This window comes from Euleptes europaea, chromosome 4 (assembly GCF_029931775.1).
Source record: "Euleptes europaea isolate rEulEur1 chromosome 4, rEulEur1.hap1, whole genome shotgun sequence".
Taxonomy (NCBI): domain Eukaryota; kingdom Metazoa; phylum Chordata; class Lepidosauria; order Squamata; family Sphaerodactylidae; genus Euleptes; species Euleptes europaea.
In genome coordinates, this window is record NC_079315.1 from 46832965 (window position 1) to 46856087 (window position 23123).

General features: G+C 41.3%; 1 protein-coding gene across 2 annotated transcripts in view; it reads left to right on the forward strand.

Annotated features, from left to right (window-relative positions):
• Positions 1 to 23123, forward strand: part of LOC130476222 (histone-arginine methyltransferase CARM1-like) — a 98393-nt gene that overhangs the window by 36464 nt on the left and 38806 nt on the right. For both annotated transcript variants that reach the window (XM_056848118.1, XM_056848119.1), the window contains exons 5-7: positions 1437 to 1547; positions 11550 to 11727; positions 15815 to 15905. In XM_056848118.1, the coding sequence (XP_056704096.1) occupies positions 1437 to 1547; positions 11550 to 11727; positions 15815 to 15905 (380 nt within the window). The remainder of the gene's footprint in view (positions 1 to 1436; positions 1548 to 11549; positions 11728 to 15814; positions 15906 to 23123) is intronic.

The window sequence follows — 23123 nt, forward strand, 5'->3', positions numbered from 1 at the left end:
CAGACTCCAGGACAACTCTGTTTCTAGCACTAAGGCCCTCTTTACACATTACGAAGTCCTTGTATGTGTTGAGCAATGCATACTTTGCTGATGTTGTGGGAGTTTTGTGTTTTCCTTGTGACTGGGGCATTTGGCAGAAACAACTTCAGCTTTTCCCAACATGTTGCTTTCTCCTCCTTAACCCACTCTGTAGAGCTGTTATTGGATCCTCTTCAAAATGTTCATGCAGCCATGGTAAGTAATGTCATTCTGTAAATGGAGCAAGTAACTGCTCCATCAGGTGGCTTAAGGAGGACAAAACAATACAGAAGGAATGGCTGCTTGCTGCTGCTTCTGCTCACAACCCCAGTCGCAAGGGGAAAAGAACATGCTTGAGTCTGGGAGACACACAACTCTCCTTGAACATCTTTGTGTCGTTGCTGAACAAACACAGGAACTTTGTAATGTGTAAAGAGACTAAAAGTTCAGAAAAATGGGAAGATACTGTGTAGATGGATGTTGTAAGTGCATCTGTTTAGGTTTTGATAAAGGAAAGGGTGTCACTTAAGGGATTACGTTTGCATGGTTCCATAGTATGGTTCATCATGGCTCTAGCTGGGAATGATAGTGATTAACTCTGCTTGTGCAAGACTGGAAAAGTTAACTTCTAATTAAAAATAGTAACTAGTTTAGGGGCTTGCGATGTTTGATTACTTTTACTAGTTTGTAAATTCTTTTACAAAGAAGAAAATCAAAGCTCATGTTCCTGACATTGTAACTTTTAACTCATAGCACTGATAATGAAAAGAATTTATCAGGCTCACCCCTGGCATTATTTTTCCAGGGTTTGGGCAACTTTTGTGTACTTCATTGATGTTTAGCCTGCTGTTTTTATTTTTATTTTAATTGTATGTTTAATCTGGTTGTAAGCCATATTAGGAAAACTATGATGATGCAAGTCAGAATGTGAGCTTTTTAAATAAATCAGAGGGTATTTTAATCATCAAAATATTTGCTCTTGCTACTGGTGGTTCTCAATTATGGCAAAGAAACCACACAAGTTTCTCATAAGAGTAAATGATGGTTAATTCATACATTTCCAGATGGGGAATACCATGCTGCACAATGATTATGATTTCATTACAATGTGTCCTTTGTTTTACTGACTGTCAGCTACGAAAAAGCATTTGGAGCAAATCTGATACCATAGTTATGCCCTTGTTTTTCTCCATCGGTGTGAATTCAGTGCTAACATCTTGCTTTGAAAATATAATGAAGAAACTTAGTCATACTTCCAACCAGAAGTTTTTCTAATGGTATGCTTCACAAAAGAATCTACAGACATTTGGCAACAGCTGCTGGGTGCTGCCATATACCTTCTGAATGCACCTATAAAATCTTGGAACATAAACAACACTTTACAAAGTGACATACTCTCCCCCTTTTTTTGCTTTAAGGTGGTCTTAGATGTTGGCTGTGGATCAGGAATCCTTTCATTTTTTGCTGTGCAAGCTGGAGCTAGAAAAGTCTACGCTGTTGAAGCAAGCTCTGTGGCAAAATATGCCGAGGTAAGTGTGTTGCTGCTGAATTCATTTGGCATTCTTTGCTGGGTGCCACAGAAACAAGGTATTAATGACCGAGTCTCCAGAGAACTAGCAAATTTAGGTTGTTATCAAGTGCTGCTTCTACACAAGCACTCACATGACAGGAATTTGTGGGGAATAAGCACTCAGAAGGTTGTGCCTTGGAGCTCATAGCATCCTGAAGTTATACATTAAATGGAAGTTGTGTTTATTTCAGTGGGACTTGCTTCCTCTTAAGGTCTGTAATCCAGCAGCTCTGTTTCTGTGCTCAGAAATGTTAGTGCACAGTGTTGTCCTTGGGAGATAAACACTTTTCATGCACCATGGGAAATACACAACCAAAATACTGTAGAGATTATTTACCTCCCTTAGCAGCTGCCCACACAGCTTATGAAGAGCTGCATGATGATTTGCAAAATATGAGACAACTCTGTATAACTCCTTTGAGGCTTAAAGTCTTATTAATGGTGTAGCAAGAGCTATAGAATTTTTAAATAACACATAATTTCTCATTAGAGTTCAAAGAATTAATCTATTTGTAGTCTATCCTTCTATGACTGTGATTTTGCTATATCTGAAACACATTGGAGCCCTTACTATCTGAAGATCAGCTACAAGAGAACTTGACAATGCAGCTTCTTCTAGATGAGCACAACAGCAGTCAACCAGAAATTTGGGGTATGTCTTTTGCTGCTAGGACTCCCCCCCCCCCACATTTCAGGAAGCTGGCCATGTGGAATGCTCATTCCATTCTCATGATAGCCCTGTCACCTGTGCGTACATCAGTCCAATATTTGTTTGAAACATTATCTGCTGTTTTTCTGCCACAAGGGCATTCAATGCAGTTTACAAAATACAAAAACTAACATAGTATAAAACACAGTAAAAATCACATGAACAGTTAAAAATTAAAACAAACTCTGCTACACACACACACAAAAGTAGGGGACTCGCAAGGACTTACAGGAGCATTTCATTCCCCCCGGCCACAATTTCTTGTTTTCCTTCCCACAATTTCTTGTTTTCCTTCCATAGCCTCTCCCCTTTTCCTGCTTCCCACCCACCGGCCAACCTATCTTTACCCGCCCCCAATGTCTTAAGCTTTCTTCCTTCCCTCTCCCTGGCAGCATACACCTGAGAGAACAATAGGCCGGTTGTGTGGTGGTGGTTACTGGGCTGGGCCCAGCTGCATGGTGGTGAACCTGCAAGGACTTATATGGGACACTGCACTCTCCCCATATCCCCCTCTCTGCACCATTTCCTTTTTCACTCTTCCTAGAAACCTTTCCCTTCTTCTTTCTCCTCTTCCCACCAACCAACAAACCTATCTGTTATCTTCCCACTATCTTTAGCTATATTTATTATTTATTAACTTATTTGATACCCCTCCTTCCTCCACAATAGGGATCCTAATTAGCTTACATCATTCTCCTCAACTTCATTTCATCATCACAATACCCTGTGAGGAGCCAGCAATCCCTGGGAGAAATAGGGGACAGGACCTGGTATGCCATCATTATGCCAATGTGCTGATGTCACTCTCAGTAAAAACCAGAAGTGACATCATTAGACACAGTAGAATTTACAAAAACTATAGTTTTACCATAGAGTTTTTGTAATGTTTAGAGCATCCATGACAACGCTTTTGGTTTTTACCGGAAGTGATGTCAGCATACCAGCGTGAGCTCTGTTCCCCTCTCCTTCCTCCCACCAGCACCTGAGGCATCAGTGGGTAAAGGAGCAGGATGCTGGGAGGTCTCCTGCTATAGCAGGAGAACTAGCATCCCTACCTGTGAGGAAGGTTAGGCTGAGAATTTTTAACTCTGGCCTAAGGTCAACCAGGGACATTTCATGAAAGACTGTATTTGAACCTGGGTGACCCAGATCTTAGTCTGAAACACTAAACACTATACCACACTGGCTTTTGTGGGATGGCTGCTGTTGAATAGTAGCCAGCAGCCATTCCTGAGTGAGTCAGGCAAGTATCGCATCACCTGGTGGTTTCTGCCAGGCCTGGCCCTGATGAGCCTTTTCTCAAAGGTCAAAACAGCCCTGGAAAAGGGCCCTTCCTCTTCACCTGCCTTTTCATGTCAGAAACTAAGACTTTAAGGCCAGTATACTATTGAGCTGCCTAGCAACCCCCACAATACCCAATGCAGAGGGCACAAATTTCTTAAAGGTACATAAGCTGCTTTTATTTTTTGGGGGGGGTTTAACCCCCCCAATTTAAAAAAAAAGATTTCAGGCTCTTTCTGCAAACCTGGGCCTTTTTCAGGTTTGTAGAGAGATCTGTCTTATCCATTCATGACTCCAGTCTCTAGATTTAAATATCCACAGATTTTGCCTTGTTAAGAAGTACCAGATACATTGATTATATATATGACTAGATCATGAAAGAATATTACCTCAACAAAACAATGTCATACAAATGCTCCAAAAGCCCTGTTAAAAGGACCAACTTCACTTTACACACAAACTGTGACAAAGGCGGCACTAGACAAAAAGTAAGGACCTGACAGTCAAGGAATTAGAAGAATTGAAACTTTCAGGAATTGGAAAAGCTGAAATGTGTTATCTCGTTGCTATCTGCATTCACTGTTCCTTACAGGTAAAACGCAGCTCTGAAGAAGTAGCCTTTACCTTTAGAATAAAGTCTGGGTGTCTGAATATTTTAGTGATTTGGAACAACCCAGCTGTACTACAATAGTATCCAAATGTAGTTTGTTATTAAAATCATGTGCAGTGTTGTCCTCATGATAGTGTACCATGCAAAATAACAAAGTAGGTATGCTGCAAACATTGCTCAGTTGAATGCAGAATATTATAAATGGCCAGCTGGTTTGTCTAGCTAGTTCAGTGTGCCAAATTTTCTCTTGCATGAGACCATATTTTTATACTGCAGTGGAATGAAACAGTATTTCCTATAGCTTAGAGAAATTCAGAATCATAACAATTGGAGAAGTAATGGTACAGATTTAAGCCTGTTGAAATCTCAGCAGTGATGTGTGGCACATGTAATAAGTACAGTTCATGTTGCTGTTGTGTGCAGCAAATCCATTATATGAATAATAGTGGAGTGGATAACTTACACAGATCTGTAAATCAAACAGAGCCATGGTGTGATCCTAAATTTAGTTGGAAGCATGCTTTACTGAAATCACCGGGATGCTTCAAATAAATACATATTTGGGGTTACTGTTTCAGTCATTTGTATAAAAACTAGAAAAAGCAGAATGGTTTTAGACTGAAGGGAGTTTATGGAGAACACTTGAGCAAACAGGACATGGGAGCAACTGTGCATGAGGAAAAGTTGTCTGTAGGAGGGAGGTCAGCTAGGGACGGGCTCATTGGAAATAAAAAATTAGCCCTTAAGGAATATAAGCGTGTCTGTCATATGAGGCTGGGAAAGGGAACTTTTGCCAAAACATATATTTTGAGAAGAACGCAAGGAGACCAGTTGTTCTCACAAATGCTGCTATATCTTTCATGCCACTCTTGGGAGAGTTCATATCTAATGAATGAATGAATATGTGTATTTGTATAGGGCCATAGGCCATTACAAAACACCATCAGCAAATATAACACATAACATAAATATACAAAGACTCTAAATTGGGATTCCTATTTGGCAACTATTAGGTCATCTGCGACAAGGATTGTGGGGTCCATTTTGAGGTTTTATTTCACAAAGGGAAGCTTTCTTATAGACGCAGCCCTAAAATTATTTAAAAGTAAGGCGTATTCTGGTCCTCCCTAAGAGGACTCTGGTTGCCCTGATGAGAGCAGAAACTGGTCTGCCTTCTCTCAAGGCTCGTGTTCATCTTGCTGTTCTTAAATTATGGGGGGAAATAGAACTGATAAATCAAGTTCATTTAGTTAATTATCGTTTGTTTCCATATCTAATGAATAAAATGTGCATTATTAAAGGGATGGGGCCAGGGGCAGAAATAAGTTACTAGTTTTTGTACTGTTCCCTACTCTGTCAGAAGTTCCCAGTACAACACTTTAATTTCAACCCTAAATATTTATGTCAGAGTGTCTTCTCTCTTATGTAGAATCCTTTACATTAAAAATACAAAACTTGAATCAGCATTTCCATGGATGGAATGAATTCCACCCATGGAGCATTCTTGCCTCCCCCCTCCTGCCAAAACCTTGAATGCAAGCATTTGTGGCTTCAGAGGGAGGCAAGAGGCAAGATAGTCACACTGTGAAGGTGGAAACCATTCTGTCTGTGGAAATGCTGTGGTGAATCCTAGCTAAAGTATCCTAGATCTCATGGTTGTCAGAAAAGCTTGAATCCATATAGCTATCGCATTCTGTGTAGAATGTAATGTGTGACCTGTGATTCTGATGAGTGATTCTTATGATGACAGCAGATGAGAAATGTATTTCCATAATTGAGAAAATTATTATTGGGAAGCTGAGTCTGTATCCAAGGATGTCAGTGGTCATATTATAATGTCTTTCACATAAAGGAATCCCTGAGGATGTCCCAGTTACCTCACGTGGAGAAAATGTGAATGTCTGAATTGGTATTAGTTTGAGGCACTGGAATAGTGCTTTCATTTACTGCATAGTGTAATGTTTTTTATATATTATTAACTTTCTATGTGTTAGTTCAAGTATGAGTAACAAATGGAGAAATTGCAGTTCTAAATGACACCTGCTAGAATTTTCATTGAGTTCATTTGTCAGTATGTTTACCTAGTAAACCATCTGTTTACTTATCTAGTTGTGTTAACTTGATGTGGGTTTCTGAAGAGAAATTATGGGAGCAACAACAGAATGTACAATGTTACATTACAGTCCATTGTACTATACTCTGCCAGTACCATGTTCTAGTAAATTACTTTGGGGTGGGGGAGCTGCAGAATCATTGTTGATTCAATTGATATTTTGAAAAGGTAGCTGCTGGGTAACCCTTGAAATCATTTGGAAAAGATTTCCCTTCTGATTTGGTTTTAGTTCCATGAAAATGACCTATTTTATACTAGCAAAAGAAAACATTGTTTCATATTGAACTTATATGCAAAGGGAGAGATGAGGGGAATGGGGTAAATGCAATAGCACAGACTATGGGTGGGCCATCTGGCAGTCATACTGTTAACCATTTTGAAATGTATAGCAATGCCTGATTAAATAACAAATTTCTAGCTGCTTTATGAAGCACTGCACAAAGCAATGTTGTTCTAACCTCTGTATTTTACCATCTGATAATTCTTGCTCATTCATCCCAAGAATATGTTAACACTGTCTGTACCACAGATTCAGCAAGTCACTCCAGCAGGACTGTAGTTTTAACTACATGAGTGTTTTGAACTGATGTCTGTTGAACTGATTTCCTTATCAAGAACTGGGCATGTGGTGATCCCATTGATTCAATGTCAATTTAATGCAGTTCACAGTAAAACATAACGTGATGTGTAGGCAACATGGGTCTGAGCTGTAGAGTGAATGAAATCTGATTGGCAGATTTTATAGCAAACCTTTTAGAACCATGCAGGGACCTTTGATTTAATGGTATATTCTGTATTCTTTTATGTCACTTTAATCATATTTGTGATTTTCATTATTGTGTGTGTTTGTCTGAATTTGAATCTGTTGATTTCTTTGCAATTTGAGGGGCTAATGAAGGGAACCTATGCAGTGTAGTAGACCAGTACTTAGCTTTTAACAGTTCATTGACATTGGATCAACCCCAGGGACTCCTTGAGCAGATGATTCCCTGCACTCTTCCTAATTCCTGGCATACTCTGGCCTAGGTTACTGTGTATACTAGTGTAACAAACCCGCCCTGGGTCTTCGTGTTCTCACATGCATGTTGCATGTTTGCCTTCATGTAAAAGTTCCTCTTCAGTGCCACCACCACCCCAAGATATAAAACCCAGCCTGTCATGTAACTTATCCCTTGGGGAACCCTGGTAAGGCTGCCTCTGAACAAGTACAAAGGGCAGACCTTCCAATTATTTTAACTCCCCCCATGTATGCATGACCTTAGCGTGTAAGAGCAGTCTTCAGCATGTGAGTGGATTTGAGTTACAGTCTGCTTTCTTAAACGTGAAAGAAACTTTATTGCTAAAGACTAAACTAGAGCACATACATAAAAAATAGCTGTCAGGCCTAGTAGGTAAAGATCTAAGAAAAGAAAACATAAACATGAGTCTAACTAGGTTACAATACAAGAAGGTTACCTTACCTTCTTCTTCTGCATCCCCAAACTCTCTACTGCCCCTTTGCAGAGGAGTTTGGGTCCCAGCTTAAATCACAGAACCCAGTCAAAGTATTTGAACAAAGAACAAAGGAAAATTCCACCTTTTAACCCTTCTGCTTGCTTGGGTGAAAACCTTCCTCGAATCCAGAGGTGGGAATTGTGCTCCTTGTGAGAGATACTCCAAGCTCTCCCAATTAGGTCATTTGGCATATAGCCCTCGTCTCCCTACCCATGATCAGGTTTTTATGACCAGCATTCGTCTCTTCCATTTGACATTTAATCTAGATGGGCTATCTCCAGCAGAACTCAATCCCTGTCATCTAATTACCCCGCATGTGAAAATAAACACTTGCCATGATTTCAGGGTCTCCATTCATAACAATTTCTACTTTGAATATAGATACTTGTTTTCTAAAAATCAGCATTAAAGACCAATTGTCAAAGGATTTAAATAGCACTTTGGCTGCAATCAGATGTTATTAGGGTTGCCAACCTCCAGGTACTAGCTGGAGATCTCCTACTATTACAACTAATCTCCAGCCGACTGAGACCAGTTCACCTAGAGAAAATGGCTTCTTTGGCAATTGGACTCTATGGCATTGAAGTCCCTCCCCTCCCCAAACCCCGCCCCCCTCAGGCTCCACCCCAAAAACCTCCTGCCGGTTGCGAAGAGGGACCTGGCAACCCTAGATGTTATGAATAAACCTCAGTTTGATTGTGATGAGAATGATCAACAAATTCTTCCCCTTCATGTGTTTCCTGCCACTTCACCTTGCATGCCATTGGAAAATGGGCAATTTCCCAGTTCTGTCTAACCCTAGTTTGTCATGACACCTTGATCAGGTGAAATGCTGGCTGGCAGTTTATTCTCTGGCCTACAGGTCAGAATTGTAACCTACAGTTGAATCCTGGCTTGGAGGCAAGATAACAAACCATAGTTTGCCATTTGGTTCCATTCAGAACACATTAAAAAGATGACCTTTGTATGCTTTTAAAATTAATGCCATTATAATAACGATTGCCCAACAAAACATTTCGTTTTTAGTGTATATGCTTAAATATTTCCACTGTTAGTAGACTTTAGGCTTGTGAGCATGTAATCTGATCAGGAAGAAACCCTGGGGCCTGGATTTTCCATGAAGTGGCTGTGCCTCCAAATCTGTAATAATTAATGTTAATGAAGTTTTACTATGTCATGCTGAGGTGTAGCGTGAACACTCTGCTGCTTTCCCACATTATTTGAACACACATGAATCTGCCTTATACTGAATCAACCACTGATCCATCAAGGTCAGTACTGTCTACTCAGACTGGCAGTGGCTCTCCAGGGTCTCAGGCAGAGGACTTTCATATCATCCTTTTAAATAGATTAAATGGTCCTTTTAAACAGAAATGTTGGGGGTTGAATCTGGGACCTTCTGCATGCAAAGCAGAGGCTCGTCAGCTAAGCCACAGCCCCCCTCCCTCAAGGTATTTCTAGCATGGAAGAATACTCTATGAGGGTGATGATGGATGCTCCTGAACCATTTCTAGTCACCTGCAGGGAGTGTGCCATGTTTGTTTTCCTCCCTGAGGACAAGATGAACTTCACCTGTCACAAGTGTAAGTTGATAGGGCTCTTAGAGGACAAAGTTCGGAACCTGGAGGAAAGGATTGCTACTCTCCATGACATCAAGGAAGGGGAGGATTTTTATTAACAGAAGCCTGGAGGCCCTGCATACGGAAGGGGAGACAATTCAAAGGGACAACAGTGGGGTTGCCTGCCCTAACAAGACTCTTCAGAGCACTACAGCACATCCACAAAGGTGTCAAGTGAGATGGCACTCAGTGCCATTAGAACACAGGAACTGATTCCAGGCTCTTGAGATGGTGGCAGAGCCAAAAACATTGACAGCGGAACAAACACAAACACAAGGAAGACAGAAGGAAGAGGACAGGGGGACACAAAGAGGGTGTGAGCAGCTGGCGAAGCCGGTTCGTTTTAGTTCAAGGGTATATCCCTCCAGGTCCTGCCAGACCAACCTTGTTTCCTTCTTTGATCAAGTGACAAGCTTACTAGATGGAGGGAATGCAGTTGATGTTGTTTACATGGATTTCAGTAAGGCTTTAGACAGGGTTCGCCATGATGTTCTGCAGGGAAAACTAGAGGACTGTGGACTGGACCCTTCCAATTCTAAGATTCTGTGATTGTATTCTATGATTGCCCACTCCTCCACATAAATCCTTCTGGGTGACCTTGGGCCAGTAACAGTTCTCTGAGAACTCTCTCAGCCAATATGGAGGCAGAAAATGGCAAACCACCTCTGAACGTCTCTTGCCTTGAAAACCCTATGGAGTCGCTATACGTCAGATGTGACTTGACAGCACACACACACAAGCACCATCTGTACCTGAATATGACTGCATACAAGGTTTTCTGTCTATGCTTCCCCCTTGTAAATGGCAGGCTAAGAAAGGCACAGTGCTGCTGAACAAATTAGGATTTCTTCATATTGTCGAAGGCTTTCAATGTCAGAGTTCATTGGTTCTTGTAGGTTATCCGGGCTGTGTGTCCGTGGTCTTGGTATTTTCTTTCCTGACGTTTCGCCAGCAGCTGTGGCAGGCATCTTCAGAGGTGTAACACTGAAGGACGGTGTCTCTCAGTGTCAAGTGTGTAGGAAGAGTAATATATAGTCAGAATGGGCTGGGTTTGAGCTGAATCATTGTCCTGCAAAAAGTATCAAAGGTACCACACCCTCATTAGCACATTATCTTGATACTTACAGGACAATGATTAGCACATTACCTTTGATACTTTTTGCAGGACAATGATTCAGCTCAAACCCAACCCCTTTCTGACTATATATTACTCTTCCTACACACTTGACACTGAGAGACACTGTCCTTCAGTGTTACTCCTCTGAAGATGCCTGCCACAACTGCTGGCGAAACGTCAGGAAAGAAAATACCAAGACCATGGTCACACAGCCTGGATAACCTACAAGAACCAATAGGATTTCTTCATTCAATCATTGGTACAAAGCACAGTTAACAAATCAAGTACAAACCATGTTGTAGAATCCCATTTTACCACCTACCAACAAACCACAGTTTCTTGGGCATCCAGCAATCAGACATCACACTAGCTTAGAGTTTAATCAAACAATTGTTTATAAGCTGTAGTTTTTCATGATGTCTGAACGCAGCCAATATATGAAATTAGTTTTGCACTAAAACAATTTGCTATCTTATAGCCTGCAGCAAATCCAAGTATGAGGAGTTGAGCTATTTCCAGGGCAAATTTTAATCTCTGTCCCCCAAATAAACCTATCTGAGGCTGAAATCTGATTGCATCACCTGTTTCAGTTGCAAATAGGATTTTTAAAATTCAAATAAAGTTATTTGAAACTATCAACATTAAATAAACACTAATCTAAATGAAAAGCATACAAGACATAGTTACATATTTTTGTTTGTGTATTTTTAAAAGTTAGCCGATTGTCATATATATATAGATATAGATATATATGAGACAATTAGCCCTATCTTTTATAGTCTCAGAAATAAACAATGTCATAATATTGCATTATATTTTTAATTTATTTCAATGTCTGGGAACATAAATCTGAATTAAAAAAACCTTTCTGAGGAGTCTTTAGTACAAAAGAGTATTCAGAAATGTTGTTTGCAGACTTCTACAGTTCTACCAAATCTGCCTGCATGATTCCCCTTTGCGTTGTACGTGGATTGTAGAAAATAACTTATTTTGGCTATTCTGCTTCCTCACTCCACAGATTCTAGTACGAAGTAACAATCTTGGTGATAAAATCAACGTTCTGTCGGGGAAAATTGAGGAAATCTCTCTTCCTGAGAATGTAGATGTTATTGTTTCTGAACCAATGGGTTATATGCTGTTCAATGAGAGGATGCTGGAAAGTTACCTTCACTCCAAAAAATGGTTGAAATCAAATGGTGAGTCCATATTTTTTGCAGCATTGAGGTGCTGAAGAAAAAGAGTCCACAAAACTGGATCTGGGAAGTGGTTGTTCATGGGGTCTTATGTATAATGCCACCTCTGATAGATGTCCAGCTACCTTTCTTTGATCATATAAAATGTTGGCTGCTGCTCTCTTCATTCACCATAAACCCAGTGCCACAGCAGCAAATGAGACTGCATCTCATCCAATAGTCTTGTGTCAAAGTACCAGTTTATTTTGAACATACCGTCATATAGAAGAGTCAAATCATAAGGCAGATACCTGATTACTGAATCTCACTATAAGGTGAATTAGAAGAACATAGAACATAAGAAAAGCTATCCTGGATCAGACCAAGGTCCATCAAGTCCAACAGTCTGTTCACACCGTAGCCAACCAGGTGCCTCTAGGAAGCCCACAAACAAGATGACCTCAGTAGCATTATCCTGCCAGTGTTCCACAGCACCTAATATAATAGGCATGTTTTTCTGATACTGGAGAGAATAGGTATGCATTATGTCTAGTATCCATTTTTACTAGTAGCCATGAATACCTCTTTCCTCCATGAACATGTCCACTCCCCTCTTAAAGCCTTCCAAGCTGGCAGCCATCACCACATCCTGGGGCAGGGAGTTCCACAATTTAACTATGAGTTGTGTGAAGAAATACTTTGAAGCGGGTCAATGCCTTTCAGTGACTATGCTCTTAGAATTCACCCCTTCCTGAGAAGTATGTTATCTTATTCAGCCAGACACCTATTAAGCAGGACTCAACTTATCTCTTTCAAGAGTAAGCTTTTTATTGAAGTGCCTCAATTAAAAATATATAAATATGTATATGTATGTACAGTCTTAACATACTGTAGTATGTATGCATGTAGATGGTTACAAAGTCTTTAAATGTTACAAAAGTTCAGACATTATAAGTATTAAACGTATTTCATGTTACAAGCAATCTCTAAAGCAATCTATTTTATATCTCTATATGAGAGTTTCAAACCTTAAAACAGTAATAATATTTCATTCAGAAAATACAACAGTTACAGAAATCTGTAAAATGGTTAGTTCAGTAAATAAGATCTGATTTAGTTCAAAGTATCTTAATTCAAAATATCTAGAATATTAGTAAGTAGGCATACTTTACCCTATCATGTCTTCCATTAAACTCTCCAGTCCATTAGGGCTAGAGATCTGAGAGTCCCCATCTATGCTAAGACTGGGTAGACCTCTAAGACCCTCCATTTGTTCCTGGAGAAATCTCTGATCTATGCAAAGATCAGAAAGATCTGTGTGCGAACCCCTAGTTCATGCAAGAACTAGGAAGCTCCATGAACCTCTAGCCCACTTCAGAGATTCTCTGAAGTTACTCAGAGAGGCATCAGCCACAAAGCACCCTCTCTAACAACAAATGTGGCACATACTTGACACTCTCCAAGGTCATTACAATGCCAACTATAGAGGCAGGCAAAAGCCAACACAGACCTGCTTTTTGAATGGAATAAAGAGTCTTCTGCCCAGGCATGTCTAGGCTTGCCCAGGCCTGTCTATCTAGGAGGAAACAAGCCTCTGAATGGATATACAAAGAACTTCAAATAGGAAAATTCTACAAATTCATCTGTTCCATATGTTCTTATATGCTTCTATATTGCCTATAAGTGAAGGCCTTTTATCTGTTTTGAATCTCTCACTCTCCAGCTTTAGCAGATGACCCCGCATTCTAGTATTATGAGAGAAGGAGAAAAGCTTCTCCCTGTCCGCTCTCTCCATACCATGCATAATTTTATAGACCTCTACCATGTCTCCCCTTATCTACCTTCTTTCCAAGCTAAACAGCCCTAAGCATCTTAACCACTCCTCATAGGGCAGTTGCTCTAGTCCCCTGATCTTTTTGGTTGCTCTTTCTGCACCTTCTCAAGCTTTGCAATATCCTTTTTTTAGCTGTGGTGACCAGAACTATACACAGTATTCTAAGTGTGATCTCACCATAGATTTGTACAATGATAGTATGATAGTACTATAGTATAGTATGATAGCAGCAGTTTTATTCTCTATTGCTTGTCTAATTATGGCCAGCATGGAATTTGCCTTTTTCACAGCAGCCACATACTGGGTTGACATCTTCATCAAGCGATCCACTACCACCCCAAGATCCCTTTCTTGGTCTGTTGTTGCCAGCACAGATCCCATCAGTGTATATGTGGGGCTGGGATTTTTTGCCCCAATATGCATCACTTTACACTTGCTCATATTGAATTGCATTTCCATTTTAATGCCCATTTCTCCAGTTTGAAGATATCCTTTTGGAGCTCTTCACAATCTGATTTTGTATTTAACCACCCTAAATAATTTGGTGCCATCTGCAAACTTGGCCTCCTCGCTGTTCATCCCAACTCTAGGTCATTTATGAACAGGTTGAAAAGCACCAGTCCCAACACAGATCCCTGAGGGACCCCATTGCTCACATCCCTCCATTGTGAGAACTGACCATTGATTCCTACTCTCTGCTTCCTATTTTTCAGCCAGCTCTCAATCCATAAGAGGACTTGTCCTCTTATCCCATGACTATGAAGTTTGCTTAGCAGTCTTTGATGGGGGATATCTTAGTGTGGCCCGCCACGATGGCTTCCATGTATATCATGACAGGTCACGGTGTTTGATAATGGGAGGATGGAAAAAATTGGAATGCCTTTAAATGTGTTTAAAAGTGGGGTGTTTACCTCTACAGAACACCTGTTTAGTGTGTTTTGCAGAGAATGTATAAGCATGTATAACTTGGTTTTTTTAAAAATGAAGCTATATAACATAAAGCAAGAGTCAGTTGGATTTAACAAATTCAACAAGACCAGGCAAGGTGTCAAGTTTTCTGCTATGTCTTCCTCTGTGCCTAGAAAATATTGCTGTAAACTTACACTGTCAAATACATCAGTCCTTCCAGGTTGGGATGTTTTGTTACTTTAGGTTTGCTTCCTTGATGGTACAATCTATAATTTTGGGGCTCTAAATTAAAATCCTACTTTATTTGCCTGGCAGGTCAGGTCTCTTTGTACCAGTGAGAAAAATATATTTTTCCAGGGAAATAAGTGTTCTGTTTATAAAGCAGTTGACTGATTCCTGTTTTATAAAACATTTAATATATAAATGTTCTGTGGACTATAAGATTGCTGTTCTGAACCAACTTACTCTGGATGAATACTTATTTCAGTGACTACTTGGGAGTAATGTATTTTAGGATTCCAGTCTATGGTTGAGACATTTTATGCAGTTACAGCATTGTCACTAGACAATGCTTCTCCCATCTCAAACTGTCCTCTAGGTGACATAGAATTGTTCATTAAGAAGATGTATCATTCTCTATGCAAGTTACGATTCTCCTTCATACAAACTGGGTTTCATTCCAATGGGAAAACTGTTTGCTAGTTTATCTCTGCATTGCTAGGTGCATTGCTATTACTAATTAACTTATGAAAATGCATTAATCTGGATTCTGACGCACAAAGCATCCAATTATTTTCCTAGCTGTTTAATTAAGCCAATGTCAACCATTATTGATGGCACTGTGATTTTATCATCTATGAAATGGATACAAGGTTTGTAAAATGCTTTGTAATTTTGATATTTCTTGATAAAATGCAGTTCTTTAATACTGTCAGCTTCCAATATTGTTTTCCATGCATAACTGAAACAGCTGATCATCTGTAAGTGATATTTTACAATTAGATATAGTCTCTGTTGTTGTCAAGAAATGTTGTTCTGTTCCTTCAGCTTCAGATGATGGAATAGATCTTGCTTTTGATTTAAGGGAGAAATTATTTAAATGCCTAGTACAAATGAATTAAAAACTTTTAAGGCTTTATCAGCTCATAGCAGCATTTCTCAATGCCCATCTTAAGTGTTTTTTTGCTGGTGGACTTACTTAAATGTGGTCAGGAATTAAAACAAAAGTTATCTATTGTGGAATTATGAAGGGTAAACTGTTTGAGATGGAGAGTAGATAATGTTTATGAGGTGTTTCCAACAAATGTTTAAATAGGGCTAAACAGAAGATTTGAACTTTGCTACTGTATATTATCTTTTGTTTACTAGGAATGATGTTTCCAACATTTAGTGACATTCATTTGGCTCCTTTTTCCGATGAACAGCTCTACATGGAACACTACTCCAGAGCCAATTTTTGGTAATGATTATTTCACTTTTTCTCTTAAAAAAGCAGAAAGAAAATGTCTTTTGCTTGGCAACTAAACAGAGGTCTCCAAATGAAACTGCTCCTTGGAATCACATCAAAGGGGTAAATGGTACCTATCAAAAGACAGCAGAAAAGCTTTCTTATTTTCTAATCTGGTTTCTGTTTTGCTGGTCTGTAACTGTGCCACTTAGGGCTGATTCATGTAACATGGCCATAGTTACTAGATGACAGCCTGATAATATGAGGTCATCATGTATTGGTGCCTGCTTGGTGGTCTCTCCATTACAGTTAGGGAAGTATGTCTATATGTGATATGAATTATCCCCTGCAAATAGGTTAATGAAAGTAGCCATGTCCCAGTAGTAATGGATAAGCTTATTTAAAGCAGAGAAGTGGCTATGAATAAGGAAAGAGTTTTTGCAGTGTTAAGTGCCAGCAAGAGTGCCTGTGGATCTGTTATGCTACTCATCCACCTAACAGGCCAAATCACAAGCCAAAAACCTCACAATGGATCAAGCAGTAATGCTGTTAAAGAGGATTTTGTGGATATCGGTGATTCATTAGGCATGGGGTCCCCACAACTATTTGAGCCTGCTGGCTTTTTGAAATTGTGAGAAAGGGCAGTGAGTTTCCCCCATAAAATGTCTACCACAGGGCCTAGGGCAAATCACAAATTGTTGTTGGGGGGGGGGGATTTCTACAAAAATTGTGAAATTCTGTGCCAAACATCTTCCTGCAATGGATGCAACTGCTTCCAAATAGATATTCCCTGAAGAAATTTAAGTGATTTCTTATGGGCTCTTTTGAAGCACTTCTTGCTTCAAGGAGGAAGGAAAGCCAGGATCAGTTCTTTGCTTTGGGGAAGAGTTACTGTTTGGTGTCAGTTTGCAAGGAAGGGGAGGGTTTGTTCTCTGCACAGCCACTGAGATAGGTTGCCAAGCTCAGAGACATAAGAAAGTCTGTGTTTATGGCCAATCCGAGGATGCATGGGCTATGAGCTCACTACTCAGGATGAGCTCAGTTCGTTACTAGTTAGTGGGTAGGGAGTGACCTGACGTTCCTCTTTCCCCCCTCCATTCAAGACCCTTTGGATTTTATCTTTAATATTAAAGCAAACACAGACCAGGAAACACATTGGCAGGTGCCTGTACAGATCACAGTGGAGATCACTGTATTAGGGCTTCATTTCACCTTTATCCTCTAATCTAATGGATCGTCTTATTTTAACTGACTATGTGCTACAGGGTTGATGTAGGGGTCAACTGAGTTTCCATTCTTTCAAAAAAAAAAAAAAAACCTCCTGGAAAACTTACATTATCTGCAGATAGAGGGGTGTACCACTACATGAGGGCCAGTTGGAGAGGATGGTGCATCAAGTCTCCACCCTGATCTCTGTAAAGGCTAATTTGAGCTAAGAGGATGGACATTTCTTCTGATCCAGAAACAAGCTCCAAGAGCTGATTCACATGTTACAAAGTTCAAGGTCCATGTGGGGAACACATGTGCAGATGTTCTGAAAGTTCTAAGCTGAGAACTTACTTCCCAGGCACATGGAAACCAAACTTCAATCAAGACTGTGGTGCATAGGAAGGGACTTTAGCCGTCTCTTCTGTGCTGTTATCCCTACCAAAAAAGGCCCAGGGAACTGCTGTTTGCCCCTCAGGAGCTGCTGTTTGCCTACATGTAAACTACCCCAATGTGAGTCTGGGAATTGAGTTCCCAGCACAGAATGCCAGGCCCATGTCTGACCCAAAGTCCTTACAGCAGTTACATGGACTTTGAAATGTGTGAGTTGGTCCTAAGTCAATTATTTTGGGGACAGGCTGACTGAATACATATAGCTGCTCAGAGCATGCATGCAAAGACTGAGACAAGGGAATGTGGCCAATTGTTCACCTTTGTGGCCTATGTGCAGTCCCACATGGGAACTGCGCATGCACAGGCCAGCCGCGGAGAACTTCAAAGTGGAAAGCTTCTAGAAATAGACGCTCCCCTTCCCCTCTGCCAACGGCTCTTCTTGCTGAAATGGCCATGTGATCAAGGGGCGGGGGAGTGGCCATCCCTCTTCGCCGCTGTAGAGAGAGGACATGAGTGGAGAGCCTCGGTTCTTTTTCCTCACACCATCAGATAAATCGCTGTACTGTTGAGTTTTTTCCTTTCTATTTCTAAATGGCGCTTTTCAAGAAGTGTGTGTGTCATGCAGCACAAAAATGTTCCAACTTGACAAGCAGTACTCAGAGTGCCTTTACTGCCTCGATGAGGGCCACATTCCATTGATCTGTAGGGCCTGTGGCCTATTCACCCCCCAAGCTCGTCAGGAATGGGCAGCCCTTTACGAACAATCTCTACGACCTACACAGGGTGAGCCTAAGTCAGGGGAACCTTCATCAGCTCCCGCGACCTCCTCTAAAGGGTCTGCAGGAAAGAGGGCAGCTTCAGAGTCGACCACCAAGAGAGCTAAGAAGAAAAAACACTCTGATAAGGAGTCAACCGCTGCAACTAAAGCTTCTTCAAACTGCTCGATGCTGCTAGTCGGTTTTGATTGTCAGAGCTGATCCCCTCGGTGCCAATTTCCTCCTTTCGTGAGGTTGATGCATAAAGGATCCGAGGAGAAAGATCGGGCATATTATAGCCACTGATCACTTTCTCTTCCTCCCACTTCTAAGACACGGGATGACAAAGAGATTGAGAAAGCAGCTGCTACTGAACCATGCAGCCCTTCCCCCCTGGTATCGCATATATCCCAGCATTCTAGGGATCATGCTCCTTCTCGAGAGCGCACACCCCAACACCATCGGAGATCCCGCTCTCCTCTGCACCAACGCAACACGCGTCCATGTACTCCTCTGACCGGAGCAGTTTATTTTTCTTCATCGGACATGAGGTGGTCGTGGTGCCAGACTTCCACTCCAATGCTGATTCTCATGGTTCCAGGGAGTTCCAGCGACACCATCGTGAGGATCCCCGGTGGGAATGCCGAGAGGACTGTTCCTGTTGCAACTCCCCATCATCTCATCGAGAATGATCCTACTGTTCCAAAGGGTGCTTGTCACCGAGATTGTGCCACTCAGACCGAACTTCGGAACTAAGATTACACCATTCCAAGAGAGCATTGGAGCTGAGGTCGCACCATTCTGAGAGAGTGTCAGAACCAAGAGAAGTTGTGGAACCAAGGGATTGCTCAGAAATGAGACACCGAATGGCTTTGACCTCTACAAGGCAAGTGCTGCTACTTGAAAGGTCCAGTTCCGATGACCAAGTTAGAGACTCGGACAAGAACTTGGACATAGCCTCCCTGCCCTCTCTGGACGACGTAGGGGATCCTTTTCCAGTATCTCCTACTGAAGACATTAAAACCTATAAGGAACAGTTACCCAGAATGGCTACGGCGTTAGGGGTAGTGATCACCCCCTTAGAACCGGAGGAGGCTGACCCCATTATGGATGTCCTGCACAAGATGCACGTGTGTGTGTGTAAATACCTCTGGTTAAGGGCATTAGAAAAGTGACACAAAAGAATTAGGCCAAGCCCTCATTCTATCCTCCTGCCCCACGGAAGGTAGAGAACGTCTTTAAGGTGCAGGATGAGCATAGCTCATTCTTTTTCCCCCCAAGATTTTTTATTATTTTTTTAACAAGAAAAAAAAACACATACATACATTTACAATCACACAGATTCTATTCCTTCGGGGAATAGGTTTCTTCTTACATCTAATACCTCTTATAAGATTATTTCAGTGTTATACAATATACTTAATAAATCCTGTATCTATATAACCTAATCATTATCTATATTATCGTTATTTATGAAATTTTAATCTATTCTTTCCATTTAACATATTCAAAATAACATTGCCATTTCTTCCGTGTTTCTTCCATCGACTTTTCTTTCATCATGTTGGTTAATCTGGCCATCACCGCAAATTCTTCCATTTTCTGTTGCCACTTTTCCAAATCTGGAATGTCCTCTTGGCTGCCGTTGTCAAGTATCCAAATAGTTCTTTATGGTTACTTTGCAGATTCTCTGGTTCCATCCCTAACAACATAGTTTCTGGACTCAAAGGAAATTTGATTTTGAGTATTTTCTGCATTTCTTGATGTATTTGTATCCAAAACTTCTTGACCTTTTTGCATGACCACCGCATATGAAAATAAGTTCCATCTTTATCTTTACATTTCCAGCAACGGCCATCATAAGATTCATCGATCTTTTTAATGTCCATTGGAGTAATATACTATCTAAAGAATTGCTTATACCAGTTCTCGTGTAGATTGTTGCTGGTTGTAAAGCATAGCTCATTCTTGTACCAACACCCACAAAGTAACTTCCTAGTGGCACAAACCCTACCTGCCAAGGGTAAATGGGGCCACATTCTCCTCCGTTGGACAAAGAAGGGAGGAAATTGGATCTATTAGGTAGAAGGTTTTACTCTTCAGGCTCCCTTGGTTTGCATGTTTCCATCACTCAGTACTCATTTCGAGATACCAAATGTTATTGTGGGACAAAGTATCTCAACTGATAGATTGTGTAGGAAGGGCCATGCAGAATGAGGGCTACAGATTGGGCTGCCACCAGTTATATGCAGCCTGAGCAAAACAATGGTATGATATACAGTTATTCATGGATGATATACAGTTGTTCATGGATGCATCTCTGGGTGGATGGGGTGCTCATTGTGAAGGTTTGACAGCAAAGGGACAGTGGTCAGTCTCAGAATCCACTTTGCACATAAATCTATTAGAACATAGCCCCATAAGATATGTGCTTATTTCTTTTGTAGGTGTCATCCAACACACAAAAGTACTGGTGGCGACAGACAACATGGTAGCCTCAACAAACAGGGTGGTACAGGCTCTGTCAGACTATGCACAGAAGCTATCAGAGTCTGGGACTGGGCGATTCAGCATCACGTGTCCTTGACAGCCATCCACGTTGCCGGCACATCAAGTGTCACGGCAGACATTCTTAGCACGGAAGTCACAGGGCATCACGAGTGGTCCCTGCATCCTCAATATCTCTAACCTGTTTTCGCCGTGTGGGGCACACCTGTGATAGACCTCTTTGCCACACACATGAATGCAAAATGCAAAAAAAATTGCTCAAGGGCTGCACTTGACCCTGGGTCTGTAGGGGATGCTTTTCAAATGCATTGGCACAGTCATCTGATGTATGCATTCCCGCCAATACCACTACTCAGCAGGGATATAAGCAAAATCGCAATGGACAAGGCATGTATGATAGTGGTGGCCCCCTTTTGGCTAAAGAGACCCTGGTTCCCAATCCTCTGGGGATTGGCGAATGGGACGCACGTACCATTTCCTCCATCCCCAGATCTAATATCCATCCGCCCAGTCAAGTACCACAACATACAGTCATTACACCTGTCAGCATGGCTCATCTGCCTTTAACTAGGTTCTCTGACAGAGTCATCCAAGTTTTGTTATCTTCTAGGAAATGTTCTATCAGAAAGTCGTATAGTTTAAAATGGCAAAGGTTCTCCATTTGCATTCGCCAGAGGAATGTGGATCCATTCTCTTGTCCTCTGGTGCAGATTTTTGAATATTTGTTGCCCCTGAAGGATGAGGGGTTGGCCAACACCTCTATTAAGGTGCACCTAGCGGTTGTCTCCACATTCCATAATGGATTGGAAGGAACTACCGTCTTTGCCAATCACCTATGTAAAAGGTTTCTGAAGGGTTTGAACAATCTTTTCCCTCCAGAGAAGCCTGTGGTTCCACAGTGCAGCCTCATGCTAGTCTTGGCATGCTTAATGGGCAAACCCTTTGAACCTCTCAAAATTTGTGGGTTTAAATACCTGTCATACAAGGTTGCTTTTTTTTGGTGCCAATCACCTCTGCCAGGAGGGTCAGCAACTCAAGGGCCCTGAGACATGACCCCCATTTTTTAAAATCCATGAGGATTTTAAATAAGTTTGGAGCACCTTCCCAAGGTAGTTTCTAAATTCCACACATCTCAAGACATCGTCTTGCCCCCTTTCTTTCTAGCACCTAGTTCAGGGATGGAACAATCTCTGCATATACTATATGTGAGAAGGGTTTTATTATTTTATTTAAATCGGACACTGCAGTTTAGAATTGACCCCAATCTCTTCATCTGTTTTTATGGCCCTAACGAGGGCAAAGCTGCGGCCTCTCAGCCCTTGTCATGCTGGATAACTAGAGCCATCCAGGAGGCTTACTCTGTCACAGGTAGTGTGCCCTCTGCAAATCTGTGCCCACATTTCACAAGTGCACAGGCTTCATGGGTGGCATTCTCCGCTGCTGTAGATATATAGGATATCTGCAGGGCTGCAACATGGTCATCTGCTACGACATTTATACATCATTATTATGTAGATGCCACTAATGCGGCAGTTGGGAAGGCTGTATTGCAATCAGTTCTTAAATAAAGTGTTAAGCTGTGCAGCCTCACACTCACCTCCTGTGTGTTTAGCTTGCTATCCTCCCGTGTGGGACTGCACAAAGGCCACGAAAGTGAAAAACAACGTTGCACTTACCTGTCACCGTTGTTCACCAAGTGGTCCTCTGTGTAGACACACATCTCTCCCTCCTTTTCCCTCTGTGGGCTGCTCCACGGTGGCGAAGGGAGAACTGAAGGATGGCCACTCCCCCACCCCTCTGTTACATGGTCATTTTGGCGAGAAGAGCCGTTGGCAGAGAGGAGGGGGGAGCGTCCCTTTTTTGAAACTTTCCACTTTGAAGTTCTCCGTGGCTGGCCTGCGCACGCGTAGTTCCCATGTGTGCCTGCACAGAGGACCACTCAGTGAACAACAGTTACAGGAAAGTCCAGCATTGTTTTTCTTTCTCCTCTTCTGCTGATGAATAGCTAGGCTATATTAATGCATGTGCATGAATGAATGCATGTATCTCAGAAAGCACATCTACATGTATGTACAAGTGTGTGCGAGCATGAGAGCATTGTCTGCTTGCAGTAGGTTCGGGAGATTGTGATTTACACATTGCATGAATTATCTCAGATTCCCATTTCTTATTATTTATCATTGGTTTTTTGGGCTTTATCAGCTATAGTGGATCATGCAACCCATTTGTGAAGAATCTCTTGGCTATAAATTCCCTTTGCTCTGCTATAGAAGCTTTTGCACCACCCTCTTTCTTATTCTTGCTATGAAAATAAAGGACTGGTAATGTATAGCCAAACAGTTTTCAAAAGATTTTCTGCATATAGAAA